Raw genomic sequence first — 12,093 nt, forward strand, 5'->3', positions numbered from 1 at the left:
GCAAAGGTATAGATGTTCAAAGTCTCATGAAAAGGAGAAAGAGACTGCATTGGCTTGAAAATACAGAAAATTAAATTGCATACCCCAACCAAGAAGGTAATACCACATCAAGTGTTGTTTCTCAGCAAAAACAGCCACCACGATGAGAGTATGCAGGTAAATGCCTTCACACAGCATCCAAAAGTAGTTGCAACCCATTAGGTACAGGTAGATGAACTGTGATACTTTGCAACTAACCTGAGAAAAAGGCAGAGTACAATATAAATTTTTAAGTTGCAAAATTTCAATTTTAAAAATGGGAAAATCTACTGCTTAAGTCAAATGTTGATATTTATTCTGTTTTTTCACTACAATTACATTTTTTTTTAACATGTAATTTCATACTTAGTGGTGACAAAAAGTTGATGATCGAGCCTCTATTTTTATTATTCAAACATGAAGACATCAATATCCTCAAGCATGAGGTCAGAAAGCTGTAATGATATTTTCCCTTGTTGCAAACATTGCCACATTTGACCATACTAATTAACAGGGAATCCTTAAATTAGCTGATAGCAACCATACAGAAAAATGTACTTTGATGAGGGTAATCCCCTTAGTTTTACCAGTCACCACTCCAGAGTGAACTCTGGAGTTCATTCCAGAAAACAATGTATCTTTTTAAAATACTTGCAATATTTCAATTTTTAACCTAGTGATAACTTGCTTGAATCATAGAATGGTAGGGGTTGGAAGGGACCTTTAGAGATCATCTAGTCCAATCGCCCTGCAGAAGCAGGGTCACCTAGATCAGGTCGCACTTAAGACCAGTGAAGAAATGGCACACGGTGGGTTCTGGAAGGAAGCTCTAATGTTGGCATAGATTTGTAATTTAGCTTTGTTCAAGATATTCTTCTCAATTGAGAAGTTATATCTCATTGTGAAGACCAAGCTGTTTTACCATGTCCTGCTACCTAACTTAATGATGACTGCTAGCAGTTATATCAAGCCTGTTTTCCAGCACTTTGATGAGCTTTTACAGGAGAAGGAGAATTTATCTTTTTACTCTATTGAGCTGCTGGAGTTTTGCCCTAACTTTCACAGAATTTAAATTCATCTCCCTGGCCTAAATAAAAATAAAGCCATAGTTAGGGATTTGTTTGTTTATGTATTTCATTTTCAGGCTCTTTCGTTGCTATAACTCCAAGCCTTTTGGGAGAAGCTACTGATTCACATTTAACCCAGTATTATCGTGAAATGGAAGAGAGAAAAATCAGAACCAAATAGATAGCATTTGGGGTTTGTTTGTTTTTTTTTTTTTTACTTTTGGATTATAAGGGTTAGCTTTATCTTCTTTCACAAAAAAAAAAAAAAAATTAATTCTTCTCATAGTAATTAAAGACAGCGAAGTTAAAGCCACAGGAAAGTGGCTGACAGATCCAAAATACATTGCATAGCTTTTATTTTTACAGTGCTTCCATGGTAAATTCAATCATCAACCTCTCTGACATAATCTCGAATAAGCTACTTTATTGCAGTTGTTTCAGTGTGAAAGTGATTTGTAGAAATTCAGAAGAGCAGGTCAGTGTGATCCATCGTTTTAAACCTCAGTGTGAAATATCCAAATCGCCATTAGTCATCTGTTGTACTATGTAACGTGGACACATCATTACTGAACATTTTAACCTTGCTATATATGACATATCATTAGCCATTCACATCTCATCTCTTCTGCGTTGCTTAAGTTTTTCACATAGAAATCAACAAGGCTGCCAAATATACACTTTCACTTACTGGATTAGTTGCAACTAACTCCTGATTGTTGGCAACTGCAGTCAGTGAAATTATTGTTACAACAGAGTTGCAAACAAAAGAGAAAAATAGATTTTTATGCAGAGTAATCCTTTGGCAACTCAAGCTCCTAGAAAAGAGAAACAAGAACAAATGAATACACGGGGGGACAACCATATGTACTTGAGGAGAACTCTGAAATTTTGAAATACTAGAGCACTTTATTCTATTAAGAAGTCTTAAAACAAGCCTTCCTTCATTTCCAGTCCAAGTTTAAGAGAATGATGCGAAAGGTAGCACCTTCCCTTAAACGCCAACAGGAGGCAAAGCAAGTACATTCAGTTCCAGTATGTTTACAGTGAAAGACTTGTTCTACAGTGACTATCTAAAAAAGATCTGAATAGTAATAACAAGTTTCAGAAGGTTTATACTTTTTTTTTTGGTTAGTATTTGAAGAATTACCCAATTAACTACCACATTTGAGCCTGAAAATGCTGTCTTACCTACATTTCCATTTACCCAAACCTGTTAAGATATTTTTAGGATAATTATCTTTTACTCATATTATTGTCATTTTTCTTTCTTAATCCTAACAGCTAGAGAAACATCTAAAGAAGTAAGATAACCCAAATCTTATCTTGACTTTTGTATGAGTTATAAACAGTAAAATGCAACCTATAACTGAATCTAATTGTGTTAATTGTCAAGGTTTGATTTGAATCTTGCAATAAAATTAAAAACACATCTTCAGAAGGGCTTGCTTTTTTTAAGCAAAGTATCAAAAATATTAAACAATACTACAAGTTGAACGTAGTTGTGGTAAATTTTTGTTACCTGCAATTCTAGAGAAAGTAGGCCTAACTTTTTGCCACTCCAAGAGGTAAAAGTGCTTCTCATTCAAATTTTTCCAAAGTAATTCAGCTTTACAGAAAAACAGAAAACAGAAAGCCTATATGGATACATAACAAATTTTGATTGTTGGGACATGAAACCTTAAAGCTCAAAATTCCCAAAACAGCAAATAACATCTGTTTTGTTATGAAAGCGGATGATCAGCTTCCAAATCTGGATAAAAATGATACCTTTAGGTTTAAGATAGGAAGATTGCAGCACATCTGAGCAAACCAACTCAGCCAGTCATTTGTGAACGTCAGGACCAGCACTATGGGAGCAAGGCCTGGGTTTACTCAGAGAAACCTCTCCCACAAGCAAAGAGAACTGACAAAGACTGTGGTATTGTGGTCACTGTCAGGAAATGCTATTTGGTTACTTTGGAGAAAGCATTTGCAGAAGCTTCTGCTGTAAGAAGTCTGTGCTTTATAATTTCACCCTGCCTACCTCCATTTAATAGCCAGTAAAATAGAGTGCGGTTGATTAACAAAACATAATTACTAACTAGAGTAGGAAAGTCTATCACACATGCAAATGCTCTTCGCTGTTACAGAAATCAGAAATACAATGACAAAGTTAGCAGGGGACAAGCCTAAATTTTCACATTAGGGAAAAAAAAAAGTTGTCAAGGCTTTTTCTTTTCTTTCAGGCTTGCTATTCAAAAAGTATGGACATTGGTGATGAATTTTTTAATTTGACAGGGCAGGAAGGAGAAGAATATTGTGTTTCAACAGAGAAATGCAGATATGGAAGAGTCACAAAAGCTATAGGAATGTATTGAAAACTGTTGAGGAGATGACTGATCAAACAAGAAACAACACGACCCCACTGAACAAAAGACAATAAGAAAGATAGGCTGCACAGGAGACTGCATCACAAGAAGAGCGTATGAAGCATCTCACAGACACATGGAGTTAAGAGGTTCAGGTATACACAGCGCAATGCCATGACTCAGGCAGAACACCTGCAAGTCAAACCTTGGAGCCTTGAGACATTCCCCACTTCCTGTTACTAAATACGGGATAAGGAAACCTCTGGCTGCCAAGTGTTATTTGGCTAAAGCATTTATAAAGCTTTGGTTATAATATTCAGATTTTTATGTTATTTGAAAATGTATTTTTATACAGGTTTTTTTTTCCCTATATGATTTATATATGAAAAGAGACACTAGATTTCAGCTAAGTACTTTGTACATAAGTCCTGAAGGACTCAGGAATTCCCTGCTTATTGTTAAGATTCAATGTACGGGCAAGAAAAAGCACGTACAGCTACTGGGGCCATCTCTCAGGGTCATCCAGCAGCTGTTCCTGTTGAATATTCAAACACACCCATCCACACCCACCTCCACCCATACATAAAAGGGCTGAAAGGATCACCGGACAAAAATCGAGAAAGCCAGACTGATGACATTTAAAAGCAAAGACTGCTTTTGGTAATAAAGGAGTTTTTCCTAAAGTCTCCCCACCCTCCCTCTTCTGTAACCCTTTCTATATTCCTTTTCCTGACTGTTTTTCTTAATGACATAATATCCTTTAATCACTTCATTCTCATCATTCTGATCTAAGAACATTTGAATGACCTACCCCTGGATTAAGCCATGTGCAGTAAAATAAAAACAGATCTCCTGCTAAATTACCTATTTCCCTTCCTATTTTGACTCCTGCATATCTTGGGCATTAGGAAAACATTAATTTCTCCAACATTTGTCCAAAAGCAAAAAGGTAACATTCCCAACAGCTCCCAGATGTGTTTGGGATCTGATTTTTTTAAGGTTGTAACACTGGTTGAATTTTGCAGTATTTGAATGCAACTCCTTTATTTAAGGTGGATATTTTTGTTTCGTTTGTTTTTATTTTGGGTTGGGGGTATCCTTCAAATCACAGTTCCCCTTTCTCTAAATTCATTGTTTTAAGTTTTCTCTTCCTTTGTTCTTCCTTCTTTATGAAAACTATAAAACCATTTTATCAGAAGATTTATAATGAACACGTATGTGATCTAGAGCGTGGAACAGAATGAGAATGCAGAGCCTCTGTAAAAAAGTTACTTTTATGTGTTATAGATGAATTTTAAGAGATGAACATTGAAGTTCCTAGTTTATAGACCACTTCATGCTATTAAACCAAAAACTCCAATCCACTTGGGGAACACAAATCATAAACTGGACAAGTATTTCCAATGAGACTATTTTCTGAAGAAAAAACAGAATTTCAACTAAAAAAAACAAAATGCACAAAATTATTTTAATCTTTAAAAGACATTTCACTAAAAATCCAAATAGTTAATATTAGAAAAGCTGAAAATATTAAAAAAAAAGTTTAATTTTTCCCATGGAGAAATGTACTACCTCTCTAGTCCAACCTAAAGATATTCTAATCCAGCAAATGTCTGGAAACTGCCAATTGACTAAGAGAATACATTTTTTGGAAACAGAACTAAATTAAAGGTGCCACTACACAATAGCCAAAAAAAAAAAAAAAAGTCCACCTGTTAAAGCTATGAATAATTATACAAGCTTCAGCCGATACATAATATATCCTGGTATTAATCTTGATCTTTAAATACCCTTCTGGTACTAAAAATACTTTAGAGGAACTGTATATTCCCAAGAGAACAGCATGTAGAGGACTTTCTTTAGCTTCCTTTAAATTTTGTAGTTTCCTTTTATATCCCAACATAACTACAGTCTAGAAAATGTGGTATGTAGGTCTGGATGAATTCCATGTGGTTCTCTGAGGAGAGATGCTCCTCTACCAGAGGAGGGGAAAAAAAGAAGAAAAAGAAAAAGAGAGAACGAGAGAGAAAAAAAGAACCCCTGGAGGGTTAGATTAATATGACATAGTTGTAATGGTGGCAAAGCAGATCAGCTGCTTTTGCAGTAAGTGCCACAAACAAAGATGAAACTGGTGTGGTTTTCATATTACAGTACAGAAAAGTCATTCTTTACTGTCTCTGAACTTTTAAAATCATATTGTCTCCTCATGAGAAGTCTATGTTAAATCATTTTTTTCTGTCACATTAGATATTTAGTCTGTTAAACTTTTTCACATTTATAGCAACATATAGCACATTTTAATGCAAAAATCAACCTTCCTATAAGGACTCAAAGCCATTTCACATGTTGATTTTATGGTGGGAAAGTGAATTTGGAAATAGTAAGCATAGTTTTTACAGGTCATTTGCAAATAAATTGATTTAAAAGCACAAATGTTTCATTGAAATAAACAGCTGAAAAGTCATCTTGTATATTGGATTTCATGAAAAGAGGCTACAAAGTGGAAGCACTCTGTTTTGTTGAGGATTGGTGGAAATGTTGTCCCAGAACCTGGGGAAATAACACATATCTAAATTGGAAATACTATATTCAGCCAGCTGTGCTATTAATATATAGAAGTTATGAAAAAACAAAAACACAATTGAGAGGTAGGGTACAGTGTTAAGAAACAGGTAAGCCCATAGAGCAGTTCTACATTATCCTATGAAAAATTATGTAGAAATGATTAAACTAGTGCCAGTTAATAAGGAAAGCCCACATTGTGCAGTGCAGTATTTGGCAGAGATAATAACTTGTCTTGCTCATCTCTAATCATGTGACAATACTCCCAGTTTCACCTTTCCACTAAGCTTCATCAACTACTTGGAAGGCAAAAAAAAAAAAAAGTGAGCCTTTAATGTGAAAGAAAATTAAGTTCATAAAATGCGAAGTCATAAGAAGGCTAATTTTAAAAGACCTGTGCATTACAAGCTTTGACAGTAGCAATACACTGCTCTTCTTTCAAGAAGGTAATGTAATAACTGTGGTCAGAGGAGCTGACTTAGCTGTCATAGACATGATATGTTAATAAAACCCCAAGATTATTTTTATTATTTCCATTTCTGAGGTAGCTCTTAGTCTTACTTTCTTTATAGTTTATCACATTTTATGACTACCTACTTTGGAATGTTACTGTAGTTATCATATATCATCATTATTTTGGATTCAATTTGCATTTTAGTTTGGCTGATGCTTGTCATAACCCAACTGTACCTCATTATTATTAAAACCCAAAATAATATTACCAATTCAAAATAATAATTTTCCCATTTTCAACGTGTTCTTTTCAACGTGGTTTTTTGTTTGTAGATTTCTGATTTTCATTTTCTGAGAAAAGTAAGCTAAAATTTTATTATCATAGAATCATAGAATGGTAGGGGTTGGAAGGGACCTTTAGAGATCATCTAGTCCAACCCCCCTGCAGATACAAGTCAACCTAGATAAGGTCGCATAGGAACGTATGACGTTCAGTGCCAAACCAATATACAGATTTTCTTCATCTTCTTGCTCTACCTAATTTCATTTGGATGGCTTGTGTTTCAAAGTATTGAAATGATTATTAAAGATGTTTAGATATACTTACTTAAAATAAAAGAAAATGCCAAGAGAAATCAGAAGTGATGTAATGGAAAGACCATGTCCGATGATGGCCAAGTAATACAAATTCAGAGCAGTCTGCAATACAAGAACAAAACCAAGCACCTGTGATGCATACAGAATTACTGCTGGCAACACACACATTTGTACATTTATTCTGGATACAAAATGAATATTATAGGATTAAGAAAATAAAAATCTTACAGATAATGATGAGTCAGGTATAGAATCCTGCAAATCAACATTTTACTAAAAATCTCTTTCTGCACAACACACAACAGATTTGACGAATTCATCATAAGAACTTATCTCCTACCACTTAAAGCATTAGTTTTCTGAGTATTTACATAATTCTGGCTATGCTATTGAACTGGGTGCATTCCTGCCTGAGGCTTGATTCATCCATTAACAGAAATCTTAAGGCAGACACGTGTTTGCTGTAACAATTTGTGGTTTTCCTCATGGAAGGCTTTTTCTTATTATTTACAAATACTTTTTTCAATGCAAGCTGTGATTATGATAGTGAAAATTTAGTTTTCCTCTGGCATTTAAGGCAGAGAGTGAAAAAAACTAATGACAACTCAAAAAGAAAGAAGAATAAACAGTCTCATTAAATAAGTCTACAGCCAAATTCTATAATTATGAAAAGCTGGGTAGATGAAGGTAAAAATAAGGAACTAGTAAATGAATATTTGCAATATATATAACATGTTATCAGTAATTCTTTGAATAAATAAATATATTAAATTTTACTAATAACAATCCCCTGCTTTCAGCCATGGAATCTGCCTTCAGAAAATTTCTCTTACATTAAAGATATCATTTTGCACGTAAAGAAATGAAGACATTCAGGTTGAACCTTATATTATCACAGTAAAATACAATTACCTGGGTTCTATGGAAAGAATGACAGCATATATATAAGTGCTCATGTACTCCATACTAATTTAAGATACACTAACTGCAGCTTGCTACATGTATTAACTTTTGAAATGACATGAAAAGATTCTAGGTGAAGCTTTAAGAAGGTTATAAGGTGAGACAAGGGTATCTCTTTGTATATGCTAGAACTTTTAAAAAAAATAATGAGGATTTGAAATGCATTGGCTTCAGTGAAACTTTTATATTAAATTTTGGAAGTGAGAAAAAGCAAGGGCTATCCCTGAAACACTAAGCTTGGCTTTGTATGTCATACATCATGACAGCCTTTCTCTGACAGGTCATTATCCCCTATCACCACCTCATTCAGTGACCAATTTAGGCAAAGGTGAATATTAAGGGTTTTGAAGGTTTCCGCACCATTTAGGACTGGCATGATGCAGTGGTGCAGCAGGGACTGCTGATGGGGGCAACAAGAAGAACAGCTGAGCAATAGACGACAATCACTTTTATTGTGCATTATGAAGCCTGCCTTCCTAGCAAAGTGAAAAGATAGTGTTGTTTAATGTAACACCACACAGAACTGTAGGAAGCGGTAAGGTTTTCTTTGGAGTTATTATTCCATTTAAACAATAGCTTCTGATGAATGACAGTTGAAATACACTGGGCAAAACAGCCCAAAGCAAACCAGACCATTACTCAAAGAGAGACCTGCTTGGATCTGGCTCCTGTCTCAATAATATCCTCTCAGTTTCCAGCCAAGTATTAGCAAGAATCAACGAATTATAGCATCTCTGCTAGTTAAATTAAATCGCCATCAGCATATTCAATTTTTCATTATTTGAACAAAAGCCATATAAAAGTGCCTTATCATCTATTGCCCCCTTTTCTTTATATGGTTTAGAGGTAAATACCCTAAATACTCTTGACAGCAATGATGCAGTTAGGAGTAATGATTTCTACTCGATGTCAGTATTCTTGACATAATCTGCTATTACTGAGTTTTTTTCCCATGAGTTTTAAATTAATTTACATTGTATCCTGACCAGCATTTTACATTCCTGCTTCTTGGGCATTTGCAGTTTAAATTTATTGCTTCTTCCCACAACTGAATGTTTGATAAAGAATATTAGTGGACATACAGTTGGGGACAAGGCAACAAAACATGCAATTTTGCCCATTGTATCCCAATATGTCACAGAATATCTCTGAAAGTAGGCATTTGGAGGTTTACCGGAGATTTTTTTCTCTCTCTTTTTTTTTTTTTTTAATATATAGAAAACAGCACTCTCAAAGCTTCTTGCTACTTGGCCCAAGATAATTTTGGATGTTTGCAAAATTTCATTTAAATAAATGCAAAGTATATGTTTTCCATTCATGTGAGCAGCTCGTTATCTCACACACTGAAAAAAAAAATTACACTTAGGAGCCAAGACACAAGACATACACAGGAAAAGGATCACAAGGAAGAACAAATCCTAATGCTTCACATTAGTTACTTTCCTTTGGCCTTCAAAATCCTGTGGTAAATCCACTCAGCTACAGTTTGCTTATACTTTTGGAAAAAAAAAAAAGATTAGCTCTGCTTTTCAGATGGAGGAAAACCCAATAAAACTAAAAGATCTGAACTCTACTTAAAGCTGCCTTGAAGATGTATTAATCTCAATCAAAACGTTGGTTGTGCACCTGCTGAAAATCCGTCACTCTAAGATAACTGGACAAACTCGTAAACTCAGCATATCTTCCAGAGATATGCAAATCTCCTGCAATTCTGCTGAACTTGGACCCTTCTTCAAAGTTACAGAGCAAAATATAAAGGTCTGCTCTTAAAACGCACACACTTTACTCACCAGTAGATGACTCTGGATGATCTGGATAAGTACTAGTACCCACACATTCAAAATACTCATAAACAAAATTATTATCATATATTTCATGCAGTTAAGATGAGCTGTAAAAGACAAATCAGGTGGGCTGGGTTTTTCTGAGTCTGTTTTGCACTGTTCATCCTTTTTATTCGATGTGATTTCTTCTTTTTGTATTTTCATGTTGCATCAACTCTACTGCCATTCAAGTTTTGAGACTTGGGAAATTTTTCAGATCAGTTTATTGATACTAGCGATATGCATTCACTCCTTTCCTACCTTCACTTTTTCATGTGTATAGATATTACACTGGGTATAGTTTGTCCACGTCCTGTTGCTTTCTGGGTGTCTAAACCAATTCCCGCTTGGATCACAGATCTTCGTAACTTTTTCTACAGTCCAAGTAGATGGAAAGAAAAAAAACAGAAAAACAAAATAAAACCACAACAGTTAACCCTGAAGTTCTACTTCCTCATGCTTAGTATTTAACAAAGACAGATGGGCAAATGAAAGATAGCTTTATTAATATGACTACAGAGACATTGTGTGTTGCTATGAATTCTGAGAAACTAGAAACCGTTGCTTTTGCTTGGCAAGGGCAACTGGTGATGTATTTTTCTTAAGAAAACAAATAGACTTCTCTCCTCTGATCCAATTAACTATATCAAACTAACAGAGAAGTACCAGATGAAGTGACAGGAATATTTAAATGATTTATTTAACATCCAAGACCTAAAGTATGATATCCCACCACTGTAAACTAGGACTAAGCAGGCAAGAAAACATCAATACAGAAACTACTCAAGAACTGGAAAATTTCTGAGACCACGTAATGATTTCTATTGTTAAACAGAAAGAGGCATAAAAAGACCCTAAAAAATATCAAATTGATCAGAGAAAGGCAAGAGTGGAAGTCTGTGACATTTTCAATATGCTCACACATGCAAAGTTTATCCTACAGAAACAGGAAAAGATTCACTTTTAGGAGAAATTCTTGTCAACTTAAACTGCTAAATTGAGGTAAAAGGTCATATTTCTGCTTGCCTGACAGAGAGAAGAGAGGAAAAAACCTGTGATCTACTTGAATTTCTATTTCCTAATCTACAGACTCTGTCAAGGACATATTTCAGAAAGGAAGCAACTTTCCAGCTTTCTATGTGACAAAGGGAAAAATGCAAATAATGGGTTTGGAGTCACTGAAATTCCAGAGCATTAGAGACATATGAAGTACCAAGCACCCAAATCCTCACTCTATTAAGAAATATGTTGATTTAGAAGCCCATACACACTTACCTGATGGGTTGAAATCCTGAAAGTAGTCAGGACAACGCTGTACTGACACAGTTCCAGCAGCAACATCACTCCAGCATAACCAGCCATCCCATGTCCTGTTACAGTAGGGACCTGCAAACAAGCAGAGGCCCGATAATAAAATAACAACTCTTCTAACAAGAATAGTCTTTCAAAAGGCAGATATAGGACTGCATGAAGTAAGTTTCTCCTTTGCAGCAATAGGAAATGAGAAAGCAAACATAAGATTCAGTGGACATTAAGTAAAATTCCACTTAATAGAACTAATTTCTTGTGTGTACATTTCTGTGAACACATTTTAAAATCCATCATCATTCACTTTGAAACAGTCTACAACTACCATTTACAAATCTCAGACCTAGAGCACAGTACATCAATTCAGACCAAATAACGCACATTAACAAAGAACCTTAAGCTTGCAGAGATCATTTTACTGAAGTTATTTACATATTGATATATACCAAGCCGATGCATATGTTTAGTAGTTCATTAAAAACACAGTGTTGTCCTGGAAGCCATCAGAAATCCTGGCTGGGAGGTAGCCACAGGTCCTCTGGCTCAGGCAGAGCTGAGCCTGCAGTGGTCATCATGGACAGACACTTCTCTAAGTGCTCCAAGGACAAGGAATCCCTCAAGAGCCTGAGTCAATGCCTCATTGCACTCACAAAAGTAAATCTCCCTTGAGAATGAGTTGGGGTTTTATAAACAAGCTGTTTCCCAAAAGGCACACAGAATCACTTATCCTCTACAACTTTGAAGATGTAGTTTTCTTTAATGATGTTGCTCATCTCAAAGGCTGCTTTTTTAAAATACCATATAATTCCTCCTCTTCTCATCTTATGAATTTCTAATTTGTCCAGATCTTTCTGAAGCTGTGATGTACCAAGCTGGACATAAGCTTCCACAGTCATGCTCCGTTTCTGACATCCAGACATTCACTTCCTCCAAAGAATTATTTCAAAAGAGAAA

At 35.2% G+C, this 12,093-nt stretch overlaps 1 protein-coding gene across 1 annotated transcript in view; it reads right to left on the reverse strand.

Annotated features, from left to right (window-relative positions):
• The window catches only part of CALCRL (calcitonin receptor like receptor), a 65,806-nt gene that overhangs the window by 16,375 nt on the left and 37,338 nt on the right, over positions 1–12,093 (reverse strand). Inside the window, exons 4-8 of the mRNA XM_062002643.1 lie at positions 11,107–11,217; positions 10,093–10,205; positions 7,056–7,147; positions 1,774–1,900; positions 84–237 (exon numbers count right to left, since the gene is read on the reverse strand). Of these exons, the coding sequence (XP_061858627.1) occupies positions 84–237; positions 1,774–1,900; positions 7,056–7,147; positions 10,093–10,205; positions 11,107–11,217 (597 nt within the window). The remainder of the gene's footprint in view (positions 1–83; positions 238–1,773; positions 1,901–7,055; positions 7,148–10,092; positions 10,206–11,106; positions 11,218–12,093) is intronic.

Source organism: Colius striatus, chromosome 9 (genome assembly GCF_028858725.1).
Source record: "Colius striatus isolate bColStr4 chromosome 9, bColStr4.1.hap1, whole genome shotgun sequence".
Lineage (NCBI taxonomy): Eukaryota > Metazoa > Chordata > Aves > Coliiformes > Coliidae > Colius > Colius striatus.